Genomic DNA, 15,374 nt, shown 5'->3' with positions numbered 1-15,374 from the left:
CAAATTAAACTAGAACTCGCAGCCAAGAGCTCACCTGGTGACACTGGGAAGACAGGTGGTTGGGAATGAGTAACGGCATTGAGTAAAGGTGAGGAAAAGGACATTGACTCAAAGGCATGCTACTTTTTTTCAGCATTTCAGGCTGCCCAAAAAATCCTGGACACAGAAAAGGTGAAAAGTACTACACAGTTTACAGTGTTTTTACATTTTTCACAAGGATTTTTTTTTCCATGTATAATGTGTTTTCAAAAATAATCACTGATTTTGCTTTAATGCAGAGTTCTGATTTTCCCCGTGATTTTCCCCGATTTGACCTTGGGGTTAAGGTGACCGCCGTGAATAATAAAAACGCAGGTTTGAGTAGGGCCAGGGACCTGTGTGGCACGCCACTCCCCATCTCTCTCTCATTGTTTAACTATCATCTCTCTACTGTACACTGTCATACAAGAAAAGATTAGAGAAAATCATAATCTTAAATTTTGAGTCAGATTCTCATCTTTCTAAGTGATACTCAAGTCTCAATAATAATTGATTATATGCCAAAGCATGATCTTGGCTTGCACATCAAGAGACAAAGCCAGCAAACATAATAAGCCAAGAATCTAAATCTTTAAGAAGCTTGGGTGATCAAGGAATTAGTGTCTACAATGACAAATGAAAACAGGGGACTGGCATAGCTGGTGACTGCAGCCCAAGGCCTGTGTGAAACAGCAGGCCAGAGGAGCTGGCTGAGCAGCTGTGATGGATGTTGAGTCTCTGTGTTCTGAATGGGCCCTCGCAGCAGGAGTATGCTGTAGTAGGCCAGGTGCTGCAATGCACCAGTTGCAGCGGGTACAGCTACTGCTTAACTTTTCTCTTTCCTTTTAGCAGCTTTGACACAAGGGGTTGTATACAAAGTTTAATCAAGAACTGCAGACAACACAAACTCTTGGGTTGTGTCAAACGTACAAAAGATGTTAATAAAATAGCACTAATAATACTTTACTCTTATCCGATACAAGACAGCAGTTTGAATACATAAATGGGGCAGGAATAGCACATATTTTTTTTAACTTTTTATCAGCACTTGTTTCTGAACCGTATAAACAACATATGTATATGCCTATGCTGTCTCTTTTGTTTTCAATCTGATTGTATACAGTTATGCTATTCTGATTACTACAGTAGTACACTAGTTCGTTAGTTGCTAGTTGGCAGCAGAAATACTTTTAAGTCTTGACCAATTAGTTTTAAGAGTTGTGGCATGTCTTCAAAAACTACAATCTCCAGGTTTCTGCTACAGTACAGTACTATTCTCGCACACCTGATCCAATTAAAGGCTACATATTGAACACTTTAATTGGATTAGAAGAGCAAAAGTAAAGCTAAAGCCAGAAAGTGGTCAGCTGGGCTTGAGTTGTTCTGACCCATTAATCCCACAATTACAATTGAATAAGATGAATAAAAGCAGGCCTTTATTATTTTACAATAACAACTCATATCAGCACAGTGGGGTGTCAAAATGCAAAGCTGTTTCAGTTGACATACCAAAAGAAACTATGTTAACCAGCTTGACATTCATGTCCACCCGGACTGTGACTGTGGCCTTCACCAAATTTAAAAGCAGCACACAAGGCCAACCCTGACAGGTCATCGCCACAGTCTAAGAGTCTGAAGGGTGAGAGGTGGAGGAGTTTCCATTATTAAAATAGCCTCTCCCCAGCTTCCCCTCTCCAAGCATTAATGGGATCTACCTCCCCCCATATCCCACTCATTTCCTTAGTTTCTAACACATTGTGTGGATAATATCATCAGCCACCACTACCCCTGATGTCTAAGTCGTAACTGCTCTGTATATTCCCTGGTGGACACTGTGCATTTTCTCAGCACTAATTTCATTAACTGTGGGCATGTCACGGCTCAACTACCCCGACACCAATAAAGATAGCAAGAATGGGAAACAGGGCAGATACTCACTGTGAACATGATATCTAATCTGTGTTCTATTAGGCTTCATAACACATTTCATCTATTAATGAAGCCAAGCACATTACCCGTACTAGTTGGCTGTATAAAAACAATGTTAGAGCCATGGAAAGAGAAGAGAGAGAAAAGAGTAACCATGAACAAAGCAGCCAAATAAAGCTCAGCAAGAGTAGAGAGCAGAAGCACACAGCTCTGGAGGGGAAGCCTCTGGAGGAAGGATCAATGCCATCAAGTGTCGTAATGAGTTTGGATGCAGGCCAGATGTCAGGATTATTGCTTGTGTCAGCCAACAGACAGACTGGTGAAACAATAGTCACAAGGGGCACGTATTTTGGAGACAGTGCCCAATGGGAAAAAACTGGGCCCAGCATGCTTTGGCATTGGGGAAGACATGCCGGTCTACCCCAGTCTGTCTTTTTATCTAAGTGTAGGTTACAGAGACTCTCTGCGACCATTCAGCATGGAAATTTCCTTCTGTGATACCTGAGAGATTTTTAAGATACCTAAAGTATGTCAATCAGAATAGAACACTTATTTGTCTATCTTCACTGCTAATTTGAGTATGTGTACATGTGGTCAGGCTAGTCTCTTGAAAACTGCTGAAAAGCATGGTTACAATATAATTCAACACAAACAAACAAAAATGAATAGAAGAGAAATGACAATTACTCTAGAATATGAAGTAATAATTAGAGGTGGGAATCTTCACTAATCTCCCGATTCGATTACGATTATCATGTCAGCGATTCAATTCGATATCTCGATGCATCATGATGCGTCAAATACATTTTATATTAAAGCCATGTAGGATTTTTTATTTCAAAAAGAAAACATTCTGCAGTGCTCCAATACTAAATAAACTGGATACATAAAACTACAGCACTGAGCACATGGCAAAAATCTGCAAAACATAACAGAATATGTAAACAGAAATGTTGTTAGGCCTTCATTAAATTGTAAACAGAAATAATCAATTATGAGCCTGCCTATTATCGATGCAGCATCGTCCATGTCCACGATTCGATGCATCGATTATTTGATTAATTTCAACACCTCTAGTAATAATGTATTGTCCATCAATACTAATATATTGTTCATAAATAAAGCAAAAAACCCATCCGTTGCAGATTTATGATCCTGAGTGGCAATGTATTAGCTCCGATCAGGCAGAAGTGGTGGGGGTGGAACATTATTACTGCCATGACTGTCAACACAAGCAAGATTAAACACATCTAATGGCAGCAATGACAGGAACAATAACGACCTGATAGTCAAGCATTTGACCGAGCACAGCACGTCATGACACTCCAGGATCAACTACTAGAAATTGTTGTTAAAGTCGAGATATTTTTAGCGACCGTATCTTATTCCGTCTACTCATATTTGATCTCAAATAAAGCTTTTCTAACAAATCGTAAAACGATATCATGTCACATGCTGGCAGCATTTTACAACTTCTTTGGTCACTACTAGGTCTATGATTACACAGTGATGAGTCAGTTGGCTCCATGACTAAGCCTTAGGATTCTTCAGAAAGGCCCATGAGTCAATCACTGGGGGTATAACATTCATCTGGAGGAAAATCAAATTGTAAAAAAGGCTTTTTGTTCTTCCAGAAATAGGTCCAGGCAGAGTCCAATCTAACTGTTGAGATACCAAACAAGCACTAATGAGCCTGAGAGGGTTGTAGGCTGGTCAATAAAGTGTAGATGAGGAGGCACATGACCTGGCCAGAACCAGGCTTCCACACGATTCATTCAATAATACCAGGGTGGGTGGGGGCAGGCAGCTTTGGGCTACTGACATTGATCTAACACGAACAAATGAATGGCAGCCAAATTACAGTCAAGAGGCTTTGTGAAGAAAAACTGCATCAAATACTCTGAAAGCAGAAAATGCGGAGGAATGACGGAAGACAGAAAGGTGAGATGTAGTATGGAGTTCAGCATTGTCAGTCTGCAGATTGTTCACCTTCACCTGAGGCCATTTACCATAGTTATTAGGGTCAAATTAGTTCCAAATCGCTGGGCTTTGGGATTTCTCAACCCACTGAGCCTAATGTGCCATGTATATCTGCTCATCACCACCAAAGAAAGATCTGTACATGATTCATTTATTCCAGATAAATATTTCAGTAGACAGAGCAGCCACAGTCTATTCATTGGATTCAAAGTCACAGAGATGAAAGTCCCCCCCCCCCCACTACCCCTCCCTCCCATCCATTGATGGTATTGAGCTGGAGGGGGATATACATATTGCCTCAATCTAAGCAACAGTAAAATCATCCATAAGTCGCTTATCAGATCACAATGTTGTAACCAGAACTCACAAAAACAACAGGGCAGCTGCGGAATTAATCCCCCTCCCTTTGCGGCTCCGTCTGGCTCCCCATAGGCTCAAACAGCCTACAGTGGGACGGACAGTCCAGGGACAACACAGGCAGCTGGGGCTTGCTGTGACATCACAGGGATGGCCTGGCTTAGCTTAGAGAGGATCTACAGGGACAGAAACCTTTCCACTGTGTGCAACTTTATGAATGTTAAAAGGGAAGGGCATATGGCATGCAATTCAAAGATCTGAAAACAGGAAATAGACCTTGTGAATCAGAGTCTTTAGTGTTGTGTCGGCATTGTGCCTGACCTCAAACTACTGTTCCTTGCCTTCATCACAATGTATAAAATATTGCACCAGGTTCTATTGTTACAGCCAAATCAACACACAAGGTGTCACAAACTTATATAATTAGGATTTAGGTCCCTCCACAGCTGTTGGGGAAACCACCTCAGAAGTGCTGGAATTGTTTTTTTCAATTAATCAAATAGTCAACTGAAAGAAAACGAATGAACAACAAACCAATGTAATTCAATGAAAAATGTAATTATACTACAACATCAAATAAAAAATAAAAAATAAATTAAAAGGATTGTTAGAGCTACAAGAAAGTTATTAGAAATCATGCTGAGAGAAAAATGAATGTCTGTACCAAATTTAACAGCATAGCTGTTGAGATATTTTACTAAGTCATTTGCTGTTTACAACCTAACGTGAGAATTAGCCACTTCTTTGTTTTGTTTTTATGATTTATGTCTTTTGGACAAAAAAAAGCAATTTGAACATGTTACCTCAGGCTATGGAAACTGATGAAATATGATTAAATGAAGTTGCAGCCCTAAACCTCAGGTATCCTTTTGCATTCTAAAGAAATGTAAGGTCTAAAATCTATTTTGAACTGTTGTACCTCATTCTTCACCTGGACCCTTCCCCTTCCTGTATTTACAGTACAAATGTACTGTAACCACTGCAAGAATAAAGACCCATTGTTATGTGGGGTTGGCTCAGTGGGTAGAGCAGGCGCACATATACTTAGAGGCTTATGCCTCGACACAGAGGTCCAGGGTTTGAGTCCAACCTGAGACAATTTCCTGCATGTCTTCCCCCTCTCTCTCCCCTTTTTCACCTAGCTGTCCTTTCAATTAAAAGGTGGAAAAGCCCCAAAAAAATAATCTTAAAAAAAGAAAAGAAATAAAGACCCAATGTTATTAATTTTCAGAACTGAAGGCTGACCTACGACTATGCCTTTACATTAGTCCCAGATCACAAGTGTCCACCTATTGAGACCCATAAACTCTCAAGTGTTATCTAAAGACAGTAATCATAACACAGTAGTATACCACAGTATTTACTGTAACAAAAATGCTGTACTAAATAATGTGTGTATTTATTTGAAGCAGCACTGTGGCCTAGTTGGACACAAAAGTTGAGACGGGAGCGAGGCCATAAAATGCTCGACATCTTGAGGGTCAAGAGCAGCAAGACTTTTATCTTCCCAGCCATTGATGGTGTTTGCTTCCCTGTAGAGTGCCCGCCGACACCTTTCCATCTGACCTTGTCATCCCGCTGTGACACGAGCACATTGACTATCTTTTGGCACGTGCAGGCTTGCTGCATTTTCCTGCTGCTATTGTGTGTGTGTGTGTGTGTGTGTGTGTGTGTGTGTGTGTGTGTGTGTGTGTGTGTGTGTGTGTGTGTGTGTGTGTGTGTGTGTGTGTGCGTGCGTGCGTGTGCATCACATAGACAAACACAGCCAGGCCAGAAACAAGACACCAGCAAAAAAAATGATGATCGCGGATACATTTTAGGGCCTCTTTCTCAGTGTCTAATGCTGCTTTCGTGAATTATTTGACGTTTGGGAACAGGAGGAGAGAACAGAGCTACTGTCTAAATCTTATGAGCTGATGGATAGGTGGAGGAGGATAGAAGATTTATCTCCCTACAAGCATGTTTGCAACGCAGCTTTTCAGTGGCTCGTAAATAAGGTTCGATCTGGGAGACATTACTGAGGAACTCCAGCTGACCTGCAAATCAGAGGCTCTAAAGAAATTCTAGAAACTTCGATAGTTTGGGGACTCCTGAACCATTCAGAACATTATCAGTAATGAAGTTTAGGGCAAAGGGAAGTTTGGGGTCCCCTGCTGGAGCTGCTCCCCCCGCGACCCGACACCGGATAAGCGGACGAAGATGGATGGATGGATGGATGGATGGAAGTTTAGGGCTCAAGTTAGTGTCTCAAGTTTCTTTTCACAATCTTAAAATATTTTTGTAGCCAAATAGCTAACACATTAATATAAAAAAACTAGTGCTGTCAGTTAAACACGTTATTAACGGTGTTAACGCAAACCCATTTTAACGGCATCAATTTTTTTAATCACGAGATTAACGTTCTTTTTGGCCTATCAAACTTTGTAGTTTTTTTCACATGCTGTTGCAACAACTAGTAATGTTACAAAAAACTACAACACCACACTGGATCTAGCTAGACCAGAAACAACAGGCACGCCACACACACTTGTTTGGGCTTGCGAGCCGGCCAAAGAGTAGTAGGCTAACGTTACGTTTTGAGTGGATGGCGAGAAAATATATACGAAATAGATGCCAATAAGATACTGATTAGAAAGTTCACTTTTAAAAAGTTGCCAAATGGTTCCACTGACATGACCAGAAGAACAGAGATCTGTGTGTTTTGTCGTTGTGAACTGACCTATCATCGCACCACGTCCAGTCTGAAATACTACTTGATGGCCGAGCACAAAGCTGATGTGAATTCTCCGCCCCCTCGTCAAAGCCAGGCGACAAAAGCACAAAGCAAGCCGATCCACTTTTTCATGTTGATAAGAGCATTAAAATGAGAGAAAAAAAAAATAAAATAATGGGACAAAAAGAAATCAAGAGACATTTAGAATAGATAAAAATGTGCGATTAATTGTGAGTTAACTATGACATTAATGCGATTAAATCGTTTTAATCGTTTGACAGCAATATAAAAAACAGAAAGATACATTGATTAGGCTATATCAGTACTGTAAATGTGACTAAATTTGGTATAATATAGTATAATTTAGATTTAAAAATATTTTGTTTATTTCACTTTTCCCGCTGAATAAAGGCCATCATATTCACATTTTTATAAGAAGAAGAAAGACTATCACTGCATTGCATGAGGCCAGCATATTGCTATTACTGATAGCAAAGGAATCACAGAGCCATAATATTTTACTATTTCTCAGGATTTATGCAGACGCTAGGTAGATAATTTATCTGTCCATAAAAACAGCAATACATTTGTACGAGCACACTTTTTTCACATTTTATAGACAAAGAAAATATAGGATAGTCAACAGTAGATAAATAAATTAAGGATAAATAGAGATGGAGAATGGCCAACGCAAATGAAGAAACGCAAACTTGCGTTTATGGTCAGTACCTTCAAACTTAACAGATTAAATTAAAAGGAAGATAGTCGTTAGTTGCAACCCTATATATGACAATGCAGTTTCTTGTTAACAGGCAATCTTGTGACACTGTCTGCAAAGTTCTCACTCATCAGCTCATAGGTTTTCATTGTCTCAGATCGATATTACGACATACATGAGCAAACATTAGAATAGGTTCAGTGTCTCTGCATCCGTCTCTGTGTGGACACAGGCACATGAGCATTTTCACATCCCCCCCCTCTTCCCACTGACCTGCCACATCCACTTTGCTTTGCAGACAGAGAAGAATCATTGAGGTGAGGGAAAGTGAGTATCTGAGGAAACACATATTAGACTGGCTGCAGGTTAGTGATGGAGGCAGGACATTAAGTGGAAAATAGAGGAGAGGAGATGTCCCATGCCGGCACATAGACCGAGTAGAGGGGCCTGGGGGTCTTGATATGACACACCAGCGGCCCCAGACAGGGGATTTAAGTGGCGTGTTGGGCTTTTGTGCCACATTATTATCAGCCAGTGATCCGCCAGGGACATGGGCAGCTCTCGATTCCCTTCAGAAGGGAGCACTCTATCCCCCTCCAGTCTCCCTCCCCATGCTGTTCCCACTATTCAGACAGACCGAGGCTTAGCTGGTGTTATTGAAATGCTACGGGGGAACATCCTGCTTCACTTACACATGGAAAAATAAAACCTTAAGGATGACAGAAAGTTAGACATATAATGCTTAGAAGAAGAAGCAGTCCACTCTGTGTCTTTTAAAACTAGTATGTGGGTAATCAGATGCTGAAGAGCACCTTCCACCCGTGGTGGAATCAGCTGGCATGAAAAGACAAGCATTTGGTCTACTGATAGATTCATCCTCACAGGATAGGTCTTACCTGCCTATCTCCACCTTTGGGGACAATTGTGAGAGCGGATTTTGTCTGCCTGCAGATAAGCATGCAAGCTAAGACAGCAAACAGGATGCTTCTTGGCATCTGTCTAGCCTTAACCTGCGTGGCTTCTGTCGATCAGCTTTCCCATCTAGACTGTGGGAAGTAGGTACTAAGCGCCTTCCTGCCTATCAGGGAAATTTGTATTGGAAAGATCAACGTCTGAAGGTGCTTGTCTGTCATTGCAGGATCACACATTAAACATGCTGATGGCTAATGACGTCACCTGCACCCCAAGCGTCCTAGATAAGGTTATTTTGGCAACACATAAAAGGCATAGACTGGCAGTGATGTTGGATGTTTCCACAGCACAGCAGAGAAGAGTGACAAGGAGTGGAGCGGCACGTGGTGGGCAAGACTGGGGAGTGTGCAGCATGGAGAGCTGACGGACAGGCCGCTGATGGATTAGGTGGTAAGCCGGGTGGAGGGTTGCCCTTTCTAGATGGAAGCCTGCCTGATGCAGTGTGGTGATTAAAAAATAAAACTGAAGGATGGGAAGTGTGCTTAGGCTCTCATAAAAGCAGCCAAAAAAGAAATGTTGCAGAACAGACGGAGCAGCAGCATAGGTCGTCAACCTGGCACGGTACAGGAGGTGATCGAATCCAAGATTTAGAAAAATGCCTGCAAAGAAAACATGATACTGTTTTCACTGAAGCAGGGGGATGACAGCGTACGCTTAGTGCTATGGAACCAAGTGAGAAACAGCAAAATCGTTTGCGCTTTATAATCTAAAAAAGGTACTCCGTGGTAGTTGGGGGTGACAGCAATAGCTGCTGCATAATTCATGCATTTGCTCTTGTGACAGCAGCAGCCACATTGGTCAACAGTTTTCTATGGAATCTATTAATATTTAATTATTTTAGATTTCTACCAGTAAGATGGCAGTGGCATAGCACTATGATTTCTGCTGTGGTGCCCAGGATGAGAAACTGCTTTTTAATCACCAGCTCTTAGGTCGCATTTTAAAACCATGTCACGAAACTACCAGCAAACAACCACTTCCAACAACTGTGAGATGCAACCTGCTCACAAAAAAAAGTAATCAGTTTTAATTTATTATTACTGATTATACATAACTGTCTGTCCTACATCGGGGCAAATTTGTTGTTGTTGTTGTATTTGAAATAACTAATTTATGGAGTTAGAAACATTCTCTGACTCAACAAAAACAGAATCCTATTAATTGTCTATGATGTAGATCAATGTCTGGATGGTAGAGACGCTTAATATTAAAATCTTCGGAAATCTAATAAGCAATAATGGTCATTTAGGCCAACATTACTACCAATATTATTCATTACACGTCTATATATTGACCTGCCAACCCGCCTGTCTAGATACATATTCATAATATTATCTTTTTTTCAAAAAATGTCTTCAGTTCGTAAATCCCTTAAAGCTTTTCTGTAAAATTCTGACAATGACACTATTGCCTTAAGTAACACCAAGAGGAAAATGGATCCCTTCAATCATGTTTTTCAAGATTGTAGTAATTCACACAAACTTGGGTATTAACTTTATCCTTTCAGAACTGACTTTTCATTCAAAAGAAAAGTCTTGAATCATGGCATTTGTAATTAAGGGAGCTGACCAATATGTTGTGCACCACAACGTAAGGGTTTCACAAGTTGGTCTTAGTTTTGTGCTCCTCTGCAGCAGCTTTGAGACAATCCTTCATGTTCACAAATACTGAATTTTTAAATTGAGTCGGAGGTCTCTTTAAAAATGCATTTCCCACAGTCATAGCTGGCTCATGAATACTTCCTGTATGAACACACTCATTCAACAATTAAAATGTCTCATACATTGAGGTTACTGCATTACTAGAGGTAAATTAGATGGCACAACATGCAATGTAGACATTTCATTAATAGCCATTTATTGAGCAGCACATAGATATTAGGTATGGAAATGTGCCCTTATCCCCTTCATATAAAAATACAATGAAGAGGACGTTTATTTTAATTAACTTTGTTAGTCCAGGCTTCTTGCGAAGCAGCACCAAACTACATAGTCCAAGAGCAATAACTCAGATTGACATATTATCCTGGGTCTACGGTTATTCAAACCTAAGCAATCCCAAATCAAACCACAACAGTGCCACTACATTTAGTTTTAAGAGAAACACAAACTGAAGTTAAGTACCATAAATAATACCAATACAATACGGTATTGATCTCTGCAGATAAATTCTGCTCCAGTCCAGAGAGGTCAGAGGTCAGGGTGAGTCACAAATAAGTGATGGGAGGAATTTAAAAAAGGGAGGAAACCATACAGGGCATGGCATCTGAAGCCAGTAATAAGCCTGTATGTGCCCAGCCATAGGCGCTCTCCAGGATAAACAAACAGACCTTAACACCCAAATCTACTAAGCAGCTTTGGAGTAAAAAGATCCCCTTATGAGCATACACATTACTTGAGTAATGTGTATGTATCCGCATCCTCTTTCCCTGGAAAACACAACTGAGATGCAGTGGAAAGTTACTGGTGCAGTGAAGGAGTGAGGGTCCCAGCTGAATTACAATGGCTGCATTATTAGACCCACTCTACTGATGCCTTTGGCTGGACACTTGTTATTGCGCTGTAAGACTTGTGGCTACTGTAAACATCAACTTGCAGTATTTCTGTACTTGCAGTATTTCAGTACTTTTGTGGTTGGCATAGCTGGGGGGTCCCAGTCTGGATGGGTTTGCTAGGTCAGACATAAGTTTCATTTTAAAGAAGCTTCATGTAGACTACAGATAACCATTTGATAAAGCCTTTGTCTGGGAACCCCCATGTTAAATCTGCAGATGTGGCGATGACAGCAGACTCTCTTTAATAAATAAGTTACATTAAAACTGAACGAGTTGTTTTTCTGAAGACTCCTTCAGAAAACTCTCAAGGCCCCCGGGGTTTCCTTGACCTCTTTTGAGGCACCGGTAATCACAGCTTTAGCTAGCAAGTTACTGTCCTGTAACGTTACGTCCAGGGAGGTACAACACCGGCCTACTTTTGGTAACGTTAACAAGGAAATAGCCGTGCACCTGACTTCCAAACATTTTTGTAACACATACAACGTAGTGAAATTGTCTTAACATACCCTCCGCCCGGGTACGAAGATCAGACATCGTTCTCTGGACGGGCGGCATCTCTCCACGCAGAGCCGGGAGACGGCACCTGTCAAGCGGCCGTGGCTTGTTAGTTCTGCTCCCTGTGGCTACTGCTGCTGCTTCTCCTCAACCGTCAAAGAATTAAAAAAAAAAAAAAAAAAAAAAACGGCTAAAATTGAACAGAGGACTCTATCTCATGCGGACAGTGCTGCTGTGTGTCTACTGCTAATGAAAGATACAGACGAGATATAAACAACATTAAATTCCTGGTGGTAACAGAACCATGCCCAAGAGCCCACGGCTGCATGGATCCTCAAGCATCACGGTTTACACGGCGGATTTTAAAGCCGATAGACAGACGCCTTCGGTAAGGCAGGAGTGGACACGGATTTACCATAAACTGACGTTAGGGGGACTGTGCCGCTTCACATTATGGACCGTACCATATTCACCCGCAGCGGGAGGGGGTGCCTAAACATAATAACTCTCAAATCAAAGCGCATAAGTCATGAACATTTTATTTTTACGAGGACATAAAAAAAACACAAAGTGCTGGATTAGCAGAGCCAATAATGTATAAGGCAACGTGTTTTAAATTGGCCAACACATTTTTCGTTGGTGTGGACGCCTCCCCCCTCTGCCGAAGATGTTGTTCACAGCTTGAAGACATAACAATAGTACACTGGGTGGGAGTTGGCTTATCGTCTTGTTTTTGAATAAAATATTGTTATTAATGTAGTAATAGTTATTGCAATGTCAGCAAATGACAACCTCCGCCACTTAACGAACTAACATACATTGATATATGCTCAAATATTAAAATGTAATACATTAGAAATATAAAATATATGTATATTGGCATGTCTTTATATGGTGACACTTTTGCAATATATCAAAAAACGCAGAAAAATGTATTTTGCAATGTATTATTAGATATATTACACAATACACTATATATTGCTGTATGTTAAATTTGTGTTTAATAATTATTATTTAATACGGAATTCCTATAAATAAAAAGCCACTATTGACACAAAAGACATCCACTCAGTGCAGAAATAGGACAAACAGGACTCACTGAGATACTATAATAACCATATACACAACCAAACTTGTTATTAAAAAGTCATTATAAAATGAAAAAATCCCAGAATGTCCTCTGCATTTGTTTAATATACAGTACTGTGCAAGCGCAAACAGAAATGCAGCCCCAAACTTGCAAGGAACCTCCACCATGCTTCATTGTTGCCCCCAGACACTCATTATTGTACCGCTCTACAGCCCTTCGGTGAACAACCTGCCTTCTGCTACAGCCAAATATTTCTGCACCCCAGTTCCTATGTTTTCGTTGCTTGGCGTTGTTTCTATGTCGGAGGTATGGCTTTTTGGCTGCAACTCTTCCATGAAGACCACTTCTGGCCAGACTTCTCCGGACAGTAGATGAGTGTACCTGGGTCCCACTGGTTTCTGCCAGTTCTGAGCTGATGGCACTGCTGGACATCTTCCGATTTCGAAGGGAAATAAGCTTGATGTGTTTTTCATCTGCTGCACTGTTTCCTTGGCCGACCACTGCGTCTATGATCCTCAACGTTCCCTGACTTTTTGCAAGTGTACCTAATAAGAATTGATGCTTGTTTGAAGGCAAAGGGTAGTAACACCAAATACTGATGTGATTTAGATGTTTTGATGAACATCTAAATAACATGTGACTGAATTGGATGATCTTTGGTTGCTCACTTTGCATTTTGTAAATTGATAAAAATAAACAATCATTGTATATATTTTTGAAAGCATTCTTTGTTTACAGCATTTTTTCCACACCTGCCTAAGACTTTTGCACAGTACTGTATATCGTCGTGATATACAGAATTTGAAGGTGGCCATGACCGTAACACAGGTGTGTTCCCATCTGCACCGAGGCCAGATGGAGAATGGGTCATCCAAGCAATATCAGTAGCAAGTATTAGGTAGGTTTAAATACCTGTAAACAAACATTATAAAACATGTTTTTATTGCTGATCATGAAATCACTAATATTTTGAAAAGCAGAATGATTTTCAAGCCAATTTGTGCATTAATACAATATGAGCAGGGAGGTCAAAGCTTATATGTACCACTTTGTGCACTCACATGTGGTAGAGGGATCCCTATTTGGTTGTTGATATACTTTACTTTACATCTGTTTTGCCTTTAAGCTCTTTATTAATCAAGAAGGCTTCCTGCCATTTAACCACTATCAGCATCAAAGACTTGATTTAATGAAATAAAATAAAAAATAAAAAATAATTTAATCCAATGAATAACATTTCAAATCATCTTTTGAAATGTCCCAGGATTTAAAAACATTTTTAGGGTGATTTTTGTGAAACAATCTGATCACAGCTGTTTTGTAGTTCAAATCCTATCATCTACAAGCTTGATCTCTGTGAGTTGATTCTGAAAGCAGTGGCGAGCTCAGAGGACAAAGTGACACGAAGCAGGGGTCAGTTCACAATGTTCTGAAGGTTTAATGAGACACAAGGATATTTTCTAACAATCGTTCCATTCACTTAGATGACATGAATTGTAGCAAAATCCTTGGTGTTCAACAAAATAACCTCACTGACCTGTACAATAGACCTGTACACTAGACAAGAGATTTGAAAAGCAAAAGCCATTTTGTCGGTCAGTGTCCACCCCCTTCCCTCAGAGTTTCACCTACTTCTTTCTTGTTCCCGCTTCAGATTTCCACCAGTCAAGAGCAACAGGTACAGACACTCATTCATACCGCCATCTCACTGCTGAACTCAGGTCTGGCCAGGGCTGTAGGTGGTGATGGTATGCTTGGGTCCTGAGGTAAAAAATAAAAATGATGATGGTTATGATAATGCAGAAAAAGGCAATTCTGGTTTGCTAGACTATTTATTGGTTGGATTTTCATTTCTATGGTATTTCTTAGTGTGTATATATAGGGCATACAGGTCAATTTTAGTCTTATATTGATTGGATGTCGTTTTTATTTGTGATAGTGATTTATGATGTTTTTATTTTTTATAGATGTCTGTTATTTATCTGTTTTGTTAGTAGTGCACTATCACTTTATGATTGGAAACTGGCACTTTAACTATTTAAGGTATGCTTTTAACTATTTTAAATTATGTGAATTTATGGTTGTGTTCCACATGTTCATTATTCAGTGCCCCGCTTCACGTGAGTCTCTTTATTTTGGTTTCTTTTGTTGCGCTTTGTGTCTTGCATGTATGCCTTACTGCACCACAAATTGCCCCTCGGGGACAATATCAATAAAGTTGAAGTTGATTGAGAGAAGTAAATTAAGAACAAGACTCTGGATGGACAGGACAATTGGGTCAAAGTTAGTTCACATAGATTCATTTTTAAGGAGGAAAACAGTGTTACAATTTATGATGCAAATGATAAAAGCATGCATACTTTAATCTTTAAGTCCTCAAGAAGAACTTTTGCCTTCAAAAGTACATATACAAAATAAAACTATCAATTAAAAATACAATCACAGTATAAAGTACCAACAAAATTAAAATAATTAACCATCTAATAATCACCTGACTTTTGCTCATGGTGGAGCTACAAAAATGCTCAATTCCAACAACCCCACTCTG

At 40.1% G+C, this 15,374-nt stretch overlaps 1 protein-coding gene across 4 annotated transcripts in view; it reads right to left on the bottom strand.

Annotated features, from left to right (window-relative positions):
* Positions 1-12,145, bottom strand: part of atp8a1 (ATPase phospholipid transporting 8A1) — a 110,379-nt gene extending 98,234 nt beyond the window's left edge. For all 4 annotated transcript variants that reach the window (XM_028588902.1, XM_028588899.1, XM_028588901.1 and 1 more), the window contains exon 1: positions 11,748-12,145. In XM_028588902.1, the coding sequence (XP_028444703.1) occupies positions 11,748-11,796 (49 nt within the window). In that variant the 5' untranslated portion in view covers positions 11,797-12,145. The remainder of the gene's footprint in view (positions 1-11,747) is intronic.
* Positions 12,146-15,374: the final 3,229 nt, after the last annotated feature.

The sequence above is a fragment of the Perca flavescens genome, chromosome 10 (genome assembly GCF_004354835.1).
Source record: "Perca flavescens isolate YP-PL-M2 chromosome 10, PFLA_1.0, whole genome shotgun sequence".
Classification (NCBI taxonomy): domain Eukaryota; kingdom Metazoa; phylum Chordata; class Actinopteri; order Perciformes; family Percidae; genus Perca; species Perca flavescens.
The sequence above is the reverse complement of the archived record's forward strand: the minus strand, read 5'-3'. Positions and strand labels throughout refer to the sequence as shown.